At 39.3% G+C, this 17,370-nt stretch overlaps 2 protein-coding genes across 3 annotated transcripts; both read right to left on the reverse strand.

Annotated features, from left to right (window-relative positions):
- Positions 1-3,829: 3,829 nt before the first annotated feature.
- LOC146236339 (serine/threonine-protein kinase PLK2-like) lies at positions 3,830-9,453 on the reverse strand. Its single transcript, XM_084686911.1, has 14 exons — positions 9,103-9,453; positions 8,720-8,827; positions 8,512-8,628; positions 8,233-8,362; positions 7,591-7,774; positions 7,219-7,414; positions 6,948-7,098; positions 6,614-6,711; positions 6,229-6,376; positions 5,985-6,065; positions 5,642-5,801; positions 5,174-5,303; positions 4,820-4,930; positions 3,830-4,636 (listed from the first exon to the last, which is right to left on the reverse strand). Exons 1-14 carry the CDS (start codon positions 9,292-9,294, stop codon positions 4,445-4,447), a joined length of 1,998 nt encoding a protein of 665 aa, XP_084543037.1. The 5' UTR covers positions 9,295-9,453; the 3' UTR covers positions 3,830-4,444.
- Positions 9,454-10,975: 1,522 nt separating this feature from the next.
- LOC146236340 (gamma-secretase subunit Aph-1b) lies at positions 10,976-16,831 on the reverse strand. Of its 2 annotated transcripts, XR_014740985.1 has the most exons (8): positions 16,285-16,831; positions 15,447-15,617; positions 15,004-15,077; positions 14,137-14,259; positions 13,663-13,790; positions 13,273-13,396; positions 12,442-12,638; positions 10,976-11,218 (listed from the first exon to the last, which is right to left on the reverse strand). XR_014740985.1 is itself a non-coding variant. In XM_084687489.1 (7 exons), the coding sequence occupies exons 1-7, from the start codon at positions 16,395-16,397 to the stop codon at positions 12,610-12,612; spliced, it is 762 nt and encodes a 253-aa protein (XP_084543615.1). In that variant the 5' UTR covers positions 16,398-16,831; the 3' UTR covers positions 10,976-12,609. The 2 variants fall into 2 exon arrangements, 1 of the variants encoding a protein (XP_084543615.1); XM_084687489.1 differs by having other exon boundaries at positions 10,976-12,638.
- Between the last annotated feature and the right edge of the window lie 539 nt (positions 16,832-17,370).

Here is a 17,370-nt window from a genome sequence, read left to right on the forward strand (position 1 = left end):
GGTGATCCTCCACAAAGGTTAAAAAGGCGGGGAGACAGTAGTTAGGTGCAATAGAGAATATAGAATGTCCTCCATATATTCTCCTTTATTGATTAACGCTTTTCCACTACTGTCAAACATTCTTTCTACATTGCTACAGTATGTGTTTTGGTATGGTATAGTATCTGGTTTCACAATGCTTACAATACAATACTACTACTACTGTGCAGCCTACAGTATCACCATTGTCGGTAACAACAGGCTTTAGCCAGGTTCCCATACAACAGACAAGGTGGTATAACAGTTTTTAGGTTTTACAATTTGTATCCTTTTAGACAGTTCAAAATGTCTAAAATCTTTAGAAAGGAAGGTTACTAAAGTTTAGTTTATGCTGCTGTTTGTAGAGATAGGATTCCTCCCTGCTCTGTTGTTTATAGGTAGAGAAAGGGTATGTGTGTGTCTCTGTTGTTTATAGGTAGAGAAAGGGTATGTGTGTGTCTCTGCATGCCCATGTGTAGGCAGAGGGAGAGATACAGTGTGTGTGTGTGTGTGTGTTGCTTGGGAGTGTTTTGGAATGTGCTAATAGGTGTGGTATCAGTTCAGAGGAAATGTTTGAGGTGCTACATTTGCACGGGTGAGCAAACATGAGCGAGCAAGTCAAACAGACCGAGTTATGCAGGGCAGATCAGGTATGATTTATGTACAGTATGACAATCCTCTCAGTTTTTCAAAAAGTATCTAAAGACTGTCAAGATGTCAAATGGGTGCACCTTTTCAGAGTTAAAGAAGTATGAATTCAGTTAATAGTCACTACCCTCTGTGGTCATAACAGGTGTTCATTTTGTGGTTAGTAATACTGTCCAGACATTTCAAGTATGTCTATGTGAATGGAGTTTTCCTCAAGTTCCATCACACCCAACCTGCCTGCTGCCTTACATATTTTCATGACATGGGGGTTTTCCTCTAAGGAATTTGCTTGTTTCAGCCTGAGCCTATCATATCCGGTTTCCTCTCAAACCTGTATGCAGGGTTGGCAAGTCAAGATGGTTTACTTTTGCCATTCCTGTTAGAGCTTTGGAAGAGATTTAGAAGGAAGAAAGCAACAGAAGCTATGTCATGTCCTAAATGTAGATGATTGTTCGCAGGGCACCTTTTCAAGAAAATAGGTTTTTAAGGACACCTCGAATACATTTCTAGGACAACTTATTGCATTTAAATGTGGAAAAAATCGAACATTCAGTCAATCTGGCTTTATTAAATACAATACAAAGTAATTTGTACACATTGGTGATTTCTACACGTTGATGCCAAACAGTAGTAGAACAAAAACGGAGAAAACACTACAACTCCTCATGGTCTATCCTCAGAAAAGATTATTTTCTTTAAAAAAAACGACATTTGATTGCCACAATAGCAACCTCCATGGTTACCGACATTCTTCACCTGGCACAGTAGATTGGTATGATTAAACATGGCATTGTGAAGAGGTGGGGAAGATGTCAGCAATGTTCTGATATAACAGCTAACGCTCTGCTTTACTCTCGTTGGTGTTATTTTTCATTCGTTAGTGTCCATCTGGTAATGTGTCTACCCACCCGTCTGTTTGTTTGTCCGTCTGTCCTCGAAAGGACATAGGTCAGACTCTCATGATGCATGCTGTTATGTGGGGCAGTTGGACACTCACAAAGGATTCCTAGCCATTTCTGGAAGATGGAGTTATGTAAGACAATGTGATTCACAGGCCTCAGATGTTGCTTGCCCCTAAGAAATGTATGGCATGCATGTGCCATATCCTCTGGTTGGATCCAGAAGTCTTATTTGCTATTCCTGCACATTGTTACTTAAATATTTTGTTCTTCCAAATAACTGAAGACATTCTATGATAACATTCATATTTTCTGATGGCTTAGCATAACACCCTTGTACTTCTTCAGTACCAATTATATGCCATGTGTGCCCGTTACAAACTGGTTTCAAGCAGATGATTCTACTTTTGAGTCTCACTTGTGGTGAGTTGCATGTGCCTGGAATATAAAAATGTATCGTGTTCAAAAATAGAAAAGGACTCTCCAGTTATGTGTCACTGTATGTGCCACACTACAATTAGCATAGATAAATTACTTTAAAACTACAAAATTGTCCGAGGTCAGACATATACTACAATTTCAAGGCTGCAAGTCCTTCTCCAGAGACCTTGATTTCTGTTCCTGTGTCTACCATACATGAAGTTCAAGGCTAATGGTGCTAAGGGGGAAACTACTAAATGGACTAAATTGAAGTCTTGTGTGAGTGCCAGCCTCAGTACCAGCTGTCTAAGTGATGATATGGGCACTGGGTTAACTTCAACATGTTACAAGAGGACCTCTGCACAACATTATCAATCATGTAAAAGGTATTGTGTCTCTTCAGAGGTGGTGGAGAAACAATTATGTTCAAGACGAAATTAGATATTAAGTGTTTTAGAATGCTTTGCATCAACTGAGGTATGATGGATGGATGCTCCTAACTTTGCTGCACACAAGATGAAAAGTTACCTCACTGCAAGCAATTATTCCCTTACAGTTTGTTCCACAAGGACGCACTGAAAGTATTATGCTGTTTCATGCAAAAAGGAATGTCAATTGTTTGACCAATTTATTGTGTTAGGACATTTTATTTGATTCATTTCAGAAGTGACCTACATTTGCAATCTAATGGTGCCAGCTGTCGAACCATTCTGTTAGATGGCTCAGGTCATCAACCTTTGGTTTTTCTGTAGAATCTTCTTCACCAGAACCAAGTGAACAAAGTGCCAATTGGAACAGCTTTTGGAGAGAGCAACATTTGTTCACACAGGAAAAAATAAGTGATTCAAGTGACGTTGACATGGTAACCAACTGACATAATTTCCCATGGAAATCCACCTAAATATATTTCTAGTTTTATTGCCCTGGTTTACATTCGCAATAATGTAATCTCCTCCGTGTTTACGGATTGAGTGTGCTGTGGTGTGATTATAGACCTGGGGAATTGGAATTGTATGTGTACACTGTAGGCACAGCACAATTGTGCATTTCCACTTTAAATTATAATTTGTCAGAATCCTTTCTGGATAGGCTCGTCTTTGTCAGATGTATTTTTCCCTGTCTTTCTATAATTCTGTTGGTGCCCCAGCGGACACTTTGCAGTGAATACTTGGGTTTATTAATTCCAGGTAGTTTGAAAGATGCTTAGAAAAAACTTTATAATTTCCTGAGACTTAATCCCCCAAGAATCAGTGTTTAGTGCAGGGTCCCCATCAGACAGGAAGTCACTGAGCCTCACTATGGATTTTAGTATTAGAGCAGAACAGACAATGAGACTTGAAGGCACTTTGCAGCAGCCACCATGGATTTAAGAATGCCTGCTAAATGGAAAACTCAAGGTTGGAAATTGCATGTGTATTTGTCAATCACCATATTTTGCAGGTCCATTATTATTAGCTACAAACTACTTGTGGTGTAGAATGGCTTTCATTGGCTTGTCAATGTTGTGTATGGACAAGTAAAGAAGTTGGAAATATTACCTTATCAAGGTTATGCCCAATATACTATAGTTTACAATAGAACCAGCAATGTATGTGGCACATCTAAAGTGCCATTTGTATAATAAAATCTGCACTTCTACTGAAAAGGGCCTCCATGGTTTACATTTTGACTCAACAAACATTTTGACTCAACTGCCACCTGTTCACAAACACTTGGTGACTACTGTCATAGATCCAATAGTCTAGTCCTTCATAAGAGCCTAGTTAGGTCATAATGAGTAAAAGGATAGAAATAACACAGACTTATAACATCAAAATGACCATGATTTATTTGAAATTGGGGCATTTTGAAACAACATCTTCTAACCAGCAAACGGCAAGTTATAACCAAAAATAATCAAAATAGGATTTAAATGATTTTTGTATAAATTAATACTGCACAATTCATCATTACTGGGATGAGACTAAAATGCTATTGGTCCTTCTTGATTTTGTTTTAACATTGATGTCACAATAGGGCTGTTGCCATTCCACAATTTTAAGGAATGTTTTTACCGATTTCACCATTTAAAATTGTTTCTGTTCTCTGCTCTACAGAGAAGTACATTATCTAATAGCACCCTTCTGAAGTCTGTAGCATAAACTGTTTATTGCCTTCTCATAGTCCATTTCAACGCAGCAAGTGTTGAAACCAATTTTTTTTTTGGTTTGTTTGTCTATCGTCTGGTTCCAGCCCAGCAGGTTTCTATTCATCTTCAGCCTTGTTTTTTCACCAAGACTTCATTTAAAGGATGAGTTACTTGTACCTCCAATTTCACTCCACTCTGGACAGGTTTCTTCCTTTATCCAAAGCCACAAGTCACAATAGGATTGGTCATTTTGAATGCCAAAGTCCACCAAATCCAGTTAACTGCTTGGTCAAACCCTTTGAAAGGTACAAAATGTCTGTCTTTCCTGGCTTTAGCTGCACCTCTCAAGCAGCATGTTTAGTGCATACTCCATGCGACTGTGCAGGTCTGCGCTGCAGCCGTACATGAGCAGGGTGCTGAGGCGCAGGGTGGTAGAGACACGCTCCTCGTTGATGTAAGTAAGCAAGTACTCCTCGTTTTGGTTGCACAGGATGATCTTTGTGTGGTCGTGGTAGAAGTTCACCTGCAATAGAGGAATGGTTGAGGTTATAGGACAAGTGATGAATGGTGACCCAGAATGTATTTTTATCACTTGAATAGCGTCAGTTAGAAAAGAGGAGTTCAACAGAGAAAATAAGATGAAAGGAAATTGAAATTCTCATTTGCATGCAGGATTATAGTCAGATAGATATAACACTGACTATACCTGGAAAGTGCCATCATTGAAGAGCATCATGAGAGCACAATCAGACTTGAGCCACTGCAGAAGGTAGAGTCTGGGCTTCCTGGTGTCTGTCACATTGGGCAAGTCTCCACCCTACATAGAAAAGTGTAGAGGGGTCAATATTTACATTAGATACAGCATTTATTTGAGTATACTCCTTTGGTTTATTGACATACAGGTATTTCATATTGACATGGTGTGCACAGTATCTGTTCTTCCTCTTTAGGGTACTTAAGTGTAGTATGTCATATCAAGTGACAATATAACTTTTTAGTTTATGTAATAAGAAAGATAGTAACAATTCAGTTAATGGAGTCAAATGGCTATAGTACTTACGTCCATAAGATTCTCCTCCATGTAGTGGGCAAAGTACTTAAGGATGGTCACCTGACCCATGAAGGGTTCTGGTGCCTCACTTGTTGAGAAGACCAAACACTTGTGTGGCTCTGCATAGTAGTGCACAGTCCTGGAGAGAACATGGAACAAGAGAGTCAGGGAATGGAAAACTGTTGGGAAGGGGAAACAATTTGGCGGGGAAAAAACATGTTGTCCAATCCACTTGATCTACCAATTGCCTTTCTACTTATACCCATGTATAAACTCTCACACCTCCTAATACCTACATACTGTATTTGACATCTTGATATTCCCTACTCTGATACAGTAAAGCTAAAATGTTGGCCTTCTCTGGACAGAAGTTCCCAAATCTTCTCACCTAATAGCAAGTGATCTGGACTTTTCCATATGCACACATCATAAATTCAAAGAAATCCATACAGATAAGCTTAAAATCTGAGAACTCACTTTTTGTCAGACAGTAGACTCATGTGTGTGCCATTGTTGAAGAGAACTCCTACAACGTGATTAGACAACTGGTAGCCAAAGCCATACTTGTTGGAATAGTCCACCCATTTTGTAACCCACTGGAAACTGGTGCCCATACTGTTTTGGGGAATGTCCTCAGCTGGAAGGAGCAAAACAATAAGTTATTTTAAGATAATTATCTTAATCTGGAATGCTAAACTGTACAATTAAAAACAGGACAGTACCAAGTTTATTTGTCAGTAAATTCTGTGAAAGATCTTAAAACTATACTGTCTACATTCCATAAATCCATTTGATAAATTTGGTTTCCAGTTCTACCTACCTTCTGGCATGTTCTCCAGACAATCTCTCAGGACTCTGGCAACAGTGTCAGCTACACTGCCCATTGTACTGTCTTCCAAACCTGAAGTAAAAATCGAATTTAAATCCATCCTGCAGGTTCACATGGAGTTTTGTGGCACAGAACAAACAATTGACATGGCACATCCCTCCTCCACAGATTAATTTATATTTCATGATAGAAAAAGATTTACGCAAATCCACAATGTCATGCAAACTATACGTACATTCGCTGCGGGTGCTACAGCTGCCCAGTGTCCCCTTGACGATCATGCGAATGGTGCCCCTCAGCTGTTGCTTGTTGGTGTCGTGGCTGACCCCTTCTTTAAGGGGTAGCGCATTGTGTGCCACAGGGACACACAGAGCCTTGCTGTCCTGAGAGGGTGAAAAGGAAGGGGGATTTGAGTTGGACTGTTTGTACAATTTTTATTAAAAGTATAATCTAATACATCTTGTAAATATTTTAGATACATGTTTACTTAAATGATATGTCAGCTTCGAAATAATAAGTAATTTATTGTTTTGTTGAACTGGAGATAAGAGAATGGAAGCTGAGAGGAGTTTAGAACACTGTCTGGAGGGGATGATGCTGCAAGAATCTGGGTAACTCACCTCTAAGGCCTGTCTGCTGCAGGGGGGATGACTAATTGAGGTGTTTCTCAAGTCATTTTGTAACCTGTTGATGTCCTCTTCCTCTTTGGTCATTCTGTCTGTAAAGAAGAAACGGTTGGATATTTAATCATTTTATACAGTAATTACAGTATGTGGAAAAAATATACATCAATGTATGCCTTTATGGAATTGAAAATTGACAAAATGTGTACTCTTAAATCAATTTGAATAGGTCAAGTCATTTTCAACTGATATGGAGGATCTTTTATGCAATTTACCAAAATTGCATTCACTGGTAATCAACGCTCCAAGATAAGTACTGCAAAGTGCTTACTCAAAGTTTCAAAGTACTTGGCCTTGTCCTTTTTGCCCCCTCCGAACAGGGCAGCAGCAGCCTTCTTGAAGAAGCTCTTGGCTGGGCTGTTGTGGTGGAGGTCTGGAACTGTGTGGCAGCAGCTAGATGACAGCCTGTCTGGGGTGAAGCCCTGGAGAGAGAGATAATTAGAACATTAGAACAAGAGGATGGTGCAGCAAGGAATGGATGGGTTGTTACATAGCCGTTGCCTACCCCCCCCCCCCCTCCCCACACACACACACACACACACCTGTGTAAAGTCATGTTGGAGAATGTCCTCGAGGTGGGGTCTGTCTGCTGGGGTCTTGGATAGCATGCTGCTGATCAGCTGCTTAGCCTGTATCGACAGGGAGGAGGGGATGGAGAACCGAGCCTCCCGAATGCACCTGTATGTCTCCTTCAGGTTGGTGGTCTCAAATGGGGGTTTGCCCAGGAGCATGGTGTACCTGAAGAGACCAGAGAACTGTCAATAACCACTGATCCTATGTGTCAATGCACTCTTTATTGTCCAAACGCTATTTACTACTAGTATCATTTATGTATCAATATTACAGCACACTATAATATGTTACTATAACAAGCAGCATTTTCAAATTATTGCACAAATTATTTGTAAACTTACATAACACAACCTAGGGCCCACACATCCGACTCACAGCCGTGCCCCTGCTTGTTCAGCACTTCTGGGGACAGGTAGTTGGGTGTGCCACATATCGTTCTTCTGCGGTTCTCGACCCGCTCTAGCTTGGCTGCCAGCCCAAAGTCTCCCACCTTTAACTCCATTGACTCGTTGATGAAGAAATTGCCTGTCATAGAAGACATAGCGGTACTGGTTTAGTAAAATTGGTTGTTGGTGAGGAGAATTACTGTGAAGAAAGATGGTAAACCGGAGAGAGTCTATATAATATTAGATAACTAGATAATTAGACACGGGTCTACCTGGTAATTAGTTTTGAACTTTAACTGGATTTGCATGCACGTCTGTGGCGTCATCAAAGAGGTATGCCAGATGTCCTTAAAAGATGGGGAATGACGTTTGTCCTAAATAAGTCTGGGGAGGGTTTTTCGCTTAATTGATTCAATTCCAAACATGAGTTTAAGGTCTCAAATTTAATGAACCTTTGTCAAACTATAGATGCACACTGCAATGAGATAGCAATGAAGCAGCGAGCTATTATAAACACACACAACCCAAGGACAGTGATGCAAATGACTTTTAGGTAGTAAGAAAATTTTGGGAGTGACAGGTGGTCAACTAACTTACCCAGTTTAAGGTCCCTATGGAGGATCTCCTGCTCATGGAGGTACTTGAGACCAGAGACGATCTGTCGGAGGTAGTACCTCACCTCTGGCTCTGTCAGAACTTTCCTAGCCTTTAGGATGTGGGCAAGTGACTGCAAGGTAAACAGAATGGTTAAATAGGTGTCACTAACAGGATGTCACCAACAACCACAAGACAGTAATTCAGATGGTTTTATGTACAGAAATATCTCTGAGCTTCCTTTTAGTTGATGGGCTGTTAGATAGCAAGGGTTCATCTTACCCGTCTACTGCAGTACTCCAACAAAATGTAGATGTTGTCTTTGTCTTCAAAGTGGTGGTAGAAATGGACGATGTGTCTGTGGTGGAGGACACTGTGTAGCTCGATCTCTCTGTCGATCTGTAAATCAAATTATGGTTATGCATTGTAAAGTATAGCCAATCAACAAAAGCGTTGCCACCAGGAAAAACCAAGATGCCATTGCGCATACTTTTTCCCTTTGATGCGGCTTGGAGACGCGAGTGTGTGGAATGATCTTCGCAGCGTATACTTTGCCTGTTGTCAAGTCTGTGAATTCGTAGCATTTGGCAAATCCACCCTGGGGACAAAGCAGATACATGATTGATTATATGGTTTACTGAAACAGACACGCATATTAAATCATGTAGCGTGTTTCACTTGCGGGGACGCACACAGAGATGCATCAACAGACTATCCTACCGAAATTATTTGAATAATTTACTTGAATAATACTACTCCTTCAATCATGATAATGAAAATAGAAAACCATATTTCTAAAAACATGGGGAAAATCTAACTACATGGCTGGTTCCTATATTTTAAGCAGTATTCATAGCCTATGCAAATCCTTACCTTGCCAAGAACTTTTCCACGACAATAACATTTCCCTGTAGTAGAATCTGTAACAATCCGGGACATCTCTTGTGTCCCTTGCATGTGTTCCTCGGATTTTTTCCGTTTGATCTCCGATGGCTTGTTTAACGAGTGGTCACACATTTTAGGGTTGCTTATGGGTTGGTGAGCGATGGTTCTGAGTATATCCATTCTTGTTCCCTCTGTGCTGTATGCACTTGTGACTTTGTGGAGACGCGACGACCTTTAATAAAGAGGTGTCCGCCCCTATTCGACGTCGCTCACGACGGTTCTCCGCAAGGGGGGTAAAATATCAATTTAGACAATAGTCCTATTTTACCAACACGCAAATAACACCACTACTTTTTAAAACTACAATATTGAGAAACAAATGGGACCTAACCATTGTATTCGATATTGGGTGTGTGGAACACTAGTTCCTTCATGTTCAGTAGCGTACAGTGGCGGTTCTAGACTCATTTTACGAGGGGAGGGGGCAGTGTTTAATCAGAGGGGCACATTAAAAAACAGAAACGGTATATTTAAACATTCAATACTTTAATTTAGCTTTACATTAAAATCATACAAAATGTTCTGGCTCTCCCTCTTCTAGCTCCTCAGCTCTCTCAATACCTTGATATGTTTCTCTAACTTTTTATTTACCAGGGCAAAAAAAGCCTGCAATGTCCCTTCCTCAGTTCTTGATGACTACTAGAAGAAGAAAAGTCAGTCAGCTCAGGGGGGCCACAGGGGTTTCCAATTACATTTTTACAAGGGCACTGGCCCCTGTGGGCCCCCGTGTAGAAACACCCCTGGTAGCGTAGAAATGTAGGCAAAATGTAATACTTATTTCCAGTTGGCCTTTGAGGAACCATAACTCCCAATTGACCATGGTTTAGTGATGTCAATAGGTCAACTGGCCATGATGAAGTTGCGTCAGTACTGTATGTCAATGTATGCCACATCCTATTAAAAATACATAAAATACAACCAAAACATTATCCTAGAACAGTCTGTGATTCAAAATGATAGTATTTTATACTGAAAAGTCAACAGTGTCACCTGCTGGCTATGAACAGTTACACAATGCCTATGACGATTTACTCTGACTTTAATTTCGAAAACCATATCAAAAATATAACATCTTTTTATCACCTAAGAAATATTGCTACGGTGACACCTTTTCTCTCTCAAGGTGATACTGAAAGACTGATGCATGCTTTTATGACAAGCAGGCTGGACTACTGTAACGCTGTCTTGCCTGCTCTTACAAAGAAAGTTATTGCTCAACTACAAATATGATAAAGAATGCTACAGCACCAGAGTCCTCGCCAAAACTAGACAGAGGGTGCACATCACACCAGTTTTACAATCACTGCACTGGTTGCCTGTTAGTTATTGAATAGATTTTAAGATTATTTTACTAGTTTATCATACCTCATACCTCATAGTCATGCACCTGAATGTATTTCCAGCATACTTTCAAGATGCGCACAGAGTAGAACCCTGAGGTTTTCTGGCGCAGAACTCTGAACAGTTCCAAAAGCCAGGACCAAGACACACGGAGGCAGATTTTAGTTTTTAGTCCTTCCAGCCTTTGGAATACTCTGACAGAGAACCGAAGAATGGCTGAGACTGACAATTAAGTGAATTTAATAATATCTTAAGACATGCCTCTTTATTATTGCCTATTTGATACTGTTTGATATGTATTGTGGCTTTTAAAGTCAGTGGCATAGATAGTCAAATGTGTGTTTGTATCCTCCCTCTGTGAAGTAGATTGTGTTGCCTCCTGGTATGAAACGCGCTGTATAGGTAAAGTTTGATTGATTAAATGCACCACTCCTTACAAAATGCTGAAACGGAGACCACATAATGGGAATCATACAACACAACTTTATTAACTACAAATGCTTTATCTGTGACATCAGATCCTTTTTGGCACCATTCTCTTTAAAAATATGTGACGCACAAAGTTTACATTTTCATTCTTCAAGCGTTGATGGAGTTTTAAACACTATAATAGCACACAGAGCTTTAAAACACTGTATAGATGGAAAGATGCACACTTGTAGAATATCACTTCACATTGGCCCTAATGTGAGGTGTCCCATCACTGCAGAAAATACACACTTATTAAATATGCCTGCTGACTCAGTGATGTAGCAAACTCACATGGTTCTTGTCTTTCATAACACACATGGAACACATTATTGGATGTGAGAAGTGAGCAAATCATACGAAGCAAAAACATCTCAGTCAAATCTGGCAATGATAAATATTGAATACTTAAAACAATGAAAGAAACTATGATAACATTATAATTAACTGTAGAATTTAAATATATGTTACTAATGATACACAGTACCAGGATTGGTTGGATTACAGGAAGGTTATTATACTGCTTGATAAAATGAATGACTTTGGTCAATACATTCAATCAAAGGTATACTTCAAAACGTAAGTACAAAACTGGTCTGCACAAGGGCTTATGCACAGCACTGATAGCACTTAAAACATGGAATGATTAAAGTGATCCACTGTGACAAGATATAGTTACATAACTGTTTCAAACTTGTTTGTGTGAAATTCAAAACATTTCATAACACAAGAATATAATCAATCTAAAAGCATCCAATACTGTGTGCGTAAAATTTGTCATGATGGCAGGAACACAGCACCTGTTTGAACACTACATTTAACTTTCAATGTTTAAGGAAATTGTAATTGTCATAACCATTAAATCCTAATTTTTTCATTCTTCATTCAGATAGGCCTACCATGGTTTATTACTGGCCCATCTGAATACTATAATCAATGCATGAGACTGATAAGCATGTCTCCTTTCCACAATTATCTGGTGGACAGTGATACCCCATAAAACAATAATTTGCATAAGCACTGTTGGACTTTAACACTTGTACTGTCTTAGACTGTGAATATTTATATTAACACTTGTACTGTCTTATATTTATATTCACGTGTCCTGCACGTGATGTTTACCACTAAAGATCAAGTTGAGCTGAGTCAAAAAAATGTGCTATTGTGTTTATGCTTCAAACAAAGCATCAACAATCTATTTTTTATATTGTTCCTTTGAGCTACATTTCTGTGTCCATCTTCATGCTCTTACTAGGTATTTTGAGTATTTGTGTGAATCGTCATTCATGAAATGAACAGGAAATACTTAAGGTAATGCTAATAAAAATCCAGGAAATGTAAAGCAGAAACAATGAATACAAACTGAGATCCCCTGCATTCATGAAAGCTTCTGTAGTAATGTCTGTGTAAACTATTGTTAGGTTATTTACAGTGATTTCCCTTCAGATTCTTACTCACTTTCAGAAGAGTGGGCTGGGCTAGACGTGGCTATGCCTACCCATCCAGATTAACTGGAGTAGTTCAGTGAGAAGAGTGATGTCTCAAGCAGTTGGTCCACCGGACTAGAGCACGTAGAGTTTAGATGTCCTTTGACCACTCATAAAAGTTAATATCAGAGGATGAGAGTTAGGAGGTGTCGACATTATTTTTCTTACCTGTGAAACACAGGAAGAAACAGCCATCAATAAGTTATTGTATTATGTGAATATATAAATGTCTATACATTAACACTATGGGATGAATGCCTGCCATCCCATACCAATCAATCATGTACATTTTGGGCAATTAAATCTAAATCTAAATTTAAATCACCAACTTGAGACTGAAGGTCACACCTACCAACAAATGAATGTATTCATATGTTGGTATGCGTATTTTAAAACATCAAATCTATGGACTTTTCAAATACGTTCCAGGCCGAATTCCCTTAAATCTATGGTTGATTCCTGTTACAACACTAAGAATTTTTCTAATGAGAACTAGCAGGCTTTAAAGAAGCTCATAGACAACAGTTAAAAATAACTCTTATCAATTGTGCCGTATTACAGTGATGGCAGACTGAGATCTCTCGCCTTCTTTAACACAGCAGAGCAGTTCAATTTCTATTATTGCACAAAATATGTAAATTCAAGCTATTTCAATGACTCATGTCTATATGTCTATTTTCAAAAACTTTCAAGGCCTTGATTTGTCTCTCTCAAATTCACAAACTTTCAAGGATATCAAGGCCCTGTGGGAACCCTGGTATGTGCATGTTGTGTGTGTATGTCAGATTATTAGATGTCTTACAAGTCCAGAGTAAGGTGAGGTTGTGCAGGCAGCCCCCTGAGGAGAAGAAGGCCCACACAGCCATCAGCACCATGATGACAAAGACAGGGGGGAGGCTTCCCACATACAAGGGGTTTAACAGAGACTGGATGGAGAGAAAGACCATGAGTCTTATATTAGTCAATCAAATAGGATAAGTCTGCCACATACTACTGCATAAATCCCACCTGTCTGCCTAATCCACACCATGAAGCCAAATAATCTTACAAATATGTCACATGACAGTACTGTGTTCTGGTATCAACATGTATCTAAAGAAGTCAGACTAAATATATAAGCATTTCAAAACATGTCGTAATATGTGTATCCTTTGTATACACGCGTGTGCAGGCTTTTGTGTGTGTGCCTTACCAGACCAGACACCACCAGGTGGAGGCAGAGTACCACAACAATGACCCACCACCTTTTCTTCTCACAGCCCTCAAAGAAGACCACGCCCCAGAAGGTGTGGAGAAGAGTCAGTGCCAGGGTCATGAGAGCTACAGGGAGGTAGAGGACACAGTCCAGTGTTGTTTTATTATAATTAATCATTTACTGATTTCAAACCGACATAAAGGCTGCACATAATTAAGATATAATTTAATGGATTTTAAAATTCCACAAAGGGTACATTACAGGCTGATGGCTGGCAAATGAGAATGCAATAGAGCAACATTTTAATATTTAAAGATTTGGGATATAGAAAAACCGGATTAATGACAATTACACAGTTATTAATCTGGACCCAAATCCATAACAAGGCAGAACTCTAAATACCAATACAAGGCCAATTAGCCTATACAAAAGATGAACAATGCAAAGGTTACGGGTGATCTTCACATGTACCTGAGGTTATGAAGTAGTACTGGGAGTCTCCAAAAATACCCACAGTCCCTGGGCCCAAGGAGTCAGAGAGGGTGTTGATCATAGAGAAGGCGCCACTCATTATGCCAAAGCCCAGCCCAGCCACTGTAGAAACCACATCAACACAGTCAGCAGGGTTCCTACACACTGGCAGAGCAAGAGAGCTGTCAGGGAAAAACTCCTTTGTACATCATAAACAATAATATCAAAGGTGGATATTCTGAAAACAATAGACTATCAATAATACGATCACAAGAAGATTAAGAAATTGTTTGTTAAGTTGCCATTTTCACCAACTTTGAAGTTCTAACCTACCAAGATTATCCACGGTAGGGGGTCAAAGAATCTGCAAACTTTCAAACCATACATAAAGCATGCTCATTTCATTTCCTGTTTTATCACTCTTATCTTCTAGACATGCAGACATTGTCTGTGAGTATGGTCACTTTTAAAACAATGTCAAGGTACATAAGCAAAATACATCATTCTATATTACCCCATCCCCACCCCCCATTAAGGTTTATAATAATCTTGAGGCTTAGCCTAACTTCACCTCGCCACGTACCAAGGGTATAGAAGTAGATAAGCTCAGGGTTAGGTCCCTGCCAGAGGATGAGCACATTTTAAATTTGTCAAACCAGTGAAGCCATTCTGGATAATAATGCTGTTGTTAACTCACAGAACTAAAATCAGAATATTGTATTGTATGGGACATATACTGCAATCCATGTATAGATTAGTCATAATGTAAACACAATGGAAAGTAAATGGTCATAGAAATATTTATCTAAGACAGAAGTCTGTCGATCGAACAGTAGGTATTCTAGGGAATTAAAGATGCTGATATACCATAGGCCATTTGTTGTACTGAAATGGGTGGGCTGTCCTCTTCACTAATGGCTGCTAGTCCTTCAGTGGCTTTCCTGACAATTCAATGAAAAATATTTAACATTTGAATATTGACATCATAGGCATACCATATTTTGCATTGTCTGTGTATTTAAACATAATGTCGCTGACAGAACTTCAGTTATCTGTAGATTTTGACACAACTTGACAACTACATTTCATGGGAATGGTTTAATTCCAGTAAAAGTGGCAAATGACTGACTGCAGTCTGTATATATTGTTTCTCAAATCAGTTTGTGTTTTGTAATATACCTTCTGGTAAACCTATATAGATGCATAATAAATTATAAAATCATGTTAAAACGGCCATCAACCATATGTCTTGCTTTCTCATTTCCTTATCCTATCTGGAGAGAAAAAATAAATAAAGATGGAAGCAAGACCTGAGGAGCCTGTAGTAACCGAAGCGGAACACCTCCTGCAATATCACAGAGAACATTACACCGAAAATAAGCAGGCCTTTCTGGAGAGTCTGGTCCTGGCCACTGGTGGCCTTCATAGCTATGAACCACACCAGAGAGGAAAGCAGGAGGGACAGTAGCCAGAAGAACGCCCTGGAAGACAAAGCAGTCAGATTTAGACATTATTCCGGAGTTTAGGAGTTATTGCTGATGTGGAAGCCCCTTTTGATTATTATTAATCAGTTATTATTTTATTTAATCTATTTGTTTTGGGCGCACCTCACTCATGCATTATGAATGAGGCCGGTAATTGGGGTATAAGGACATGTAGCTGGCTAAGACCTAGCACTCGGTACGTTTATCCTAGGAAATATGATATCCTAAGAGATATATCCTCTTATGTTTTTTTTTACCAGCGCAATAGAAATCCAGCACAGGTAGTCACACGAATTTAAGTGTTTTTGTTTGTTGGATCAATATAACTAGACTGTTACATTTACCAAAAAAGCTGAATCCGTTTGGACTATTAACACTGCCTGTGTACAGTTTGTCTTTTAAGCAGCATTAGTGGCGTTGATTAAAGTGGACATTTGAGTTAAGACAACACAACTGCAACTGCCATGAATGTGCTGATGTAGACACAGTAAAAAATGATGGCAAATAACGTGGTTTCGCAAGGTTTTATTGTAAACTACAATCGTGGTGGGAGGGAATAATCAGCTACCGGTAGGTGCATGGATTACGTAGCTTGCTCCAACTACCTTTTACTCAATGAAGAATTATCATTATAACGCATGATAGTTATGTGGGTATATCTTACCCAGCGATTAGAATTATGACTCGCAATGGATCCTTGGCGATTGTGAAGATGAACAGGGCGAACGCTGGACCAAAGGCAATGAAGGAACACCCGAAAAACACTGCAGCTGTCATTTCAACCCAGTTAGGTTATGTGGCCAGCATCAAAGAAAGTTTGTGAAACCTTTATAGCTATTAGCTAACTTAACTGACGTATAAAAGTAAACAGGTGGTATATATACAATAATCTGCGTCGTCAAAATAGTAGAAGCCTTCAACTTTTTGTTTCAGAAGTCCCACTACTGTATCACTAGCTATTTTGGTGTAGCTACCGTAGGCTAGCTAAGAACTCATGGCTCGAGCTACTTCTTACACATCTTCAGCAAACTGCATACCGCGCTAGCTTGTAAAATTAAGTCTGCGTCATCTTATTTTTTTTGGTATCAATTACTTTTTATAAACCTTGCGGCTCTTGTAAAGGAAGTCCGATTTAATAAAAGCTAGCTACTAGTAACTATGATAATGGTTGTCACATTGAAAGCGAAAGCACTTCCGGGTTCGTCTTCAGGTTTGCACTTGTAAATGAGTGTGGGCGGGGGCTCATTGACATTATCGCCTGTTAACAGTCTCTCCGACTGGCTGGACCCTTTAATAAAATGATGTTTAAAGACATTAATCTCCAAGTGCACACAGAAATATCAAGGGAGGCCCATGCTTTTCACGAGTGCCCTCACAAGCGGGTATAGTCCCAAACTGTATGACAGTAAACTGTATCTGGTACTTTGAAACGAATCAAATGAACAATACGGTTTTAATGGATCTTTAGATCACTGTATATTTTACCCTCCAAGCCACTGACATTATCTTTAATTGGCTCTGCATACGGTATTTTCTTTATTAGACTGCAAAATGAAATGTTTGAAATTGTAATATTTTAGCAATTATGGGTTAGTTCTTCTACATGATGGGCTACACGTTCATACTGTTTTCATTGCCAATGATATGGCTAAGTATCAACATAATGGCACAAAAGTGTTACACACTAGACAATAGCAGTCAGATCCTTTGCAAAAAAACATAAGAAGCTTAAAAACGACTCTGAAAATTG

The sequence above is a fragment of the Hypomesus nipponensis genome, chromosome 22 (assembly GCF_054491055.1).
Source record: "Hypomesus nipponensis isolate SF chromosome 22, ASM5449105v1, whole genome shotgun sequence".
NCBI lineage: Eukaryota > Metazoa > Chordata > Actinopteri > Osmeriformes > Osmeridae > Hypomesus > Hypomesus nipponensis.

Bases quoted from the DNA above. Each gene is read 5' to 3' on its own strand.
- LOC146236339 (XM_084686911.1), bottom strand. From the start codon at position 9,294: ATGGATATACTCAGAACCATCGCTCACCAACCCATAAGCAACCCTAAA. The intron at 7,415-7,590 runs GTAAGTTTACAA...TGGTCTCTTCAG, and splicing joins TGGGCCCTAGGTTGTGTTAT to GTACACCATGCTCCTGGGCA. The intron at 6,377-6,613 runs GTGAGTTACCCA...TCACCCTCTCAG, and splicing joins GCAGCAGACAGGCCTTAGAG to GACAGCAAGGCTCTGTGTGT.
- LOC146236340 (XM_084687489.1), bottom strand. From the start codon at position 16,397: ATGACAGCTGCAGTGTTTTTCGGGTGTTCCTTCATTGCCTTTGGTCCA. The intron at 13,791-14,136 runs GTACATGTGAAG...ACCTCCCTGTAG, and splicing joins GTACTACTTCATAACCTCAG to CTCTCATGACCCTGGCACTG. The intron at 13,397-13,662 runs GTAAGGCACACA...CTCTCCATCCAG, and splicing joins ACCTGGTGGTGTCTGGTCTG to TCTCTGTTAAACCCCTTGTA.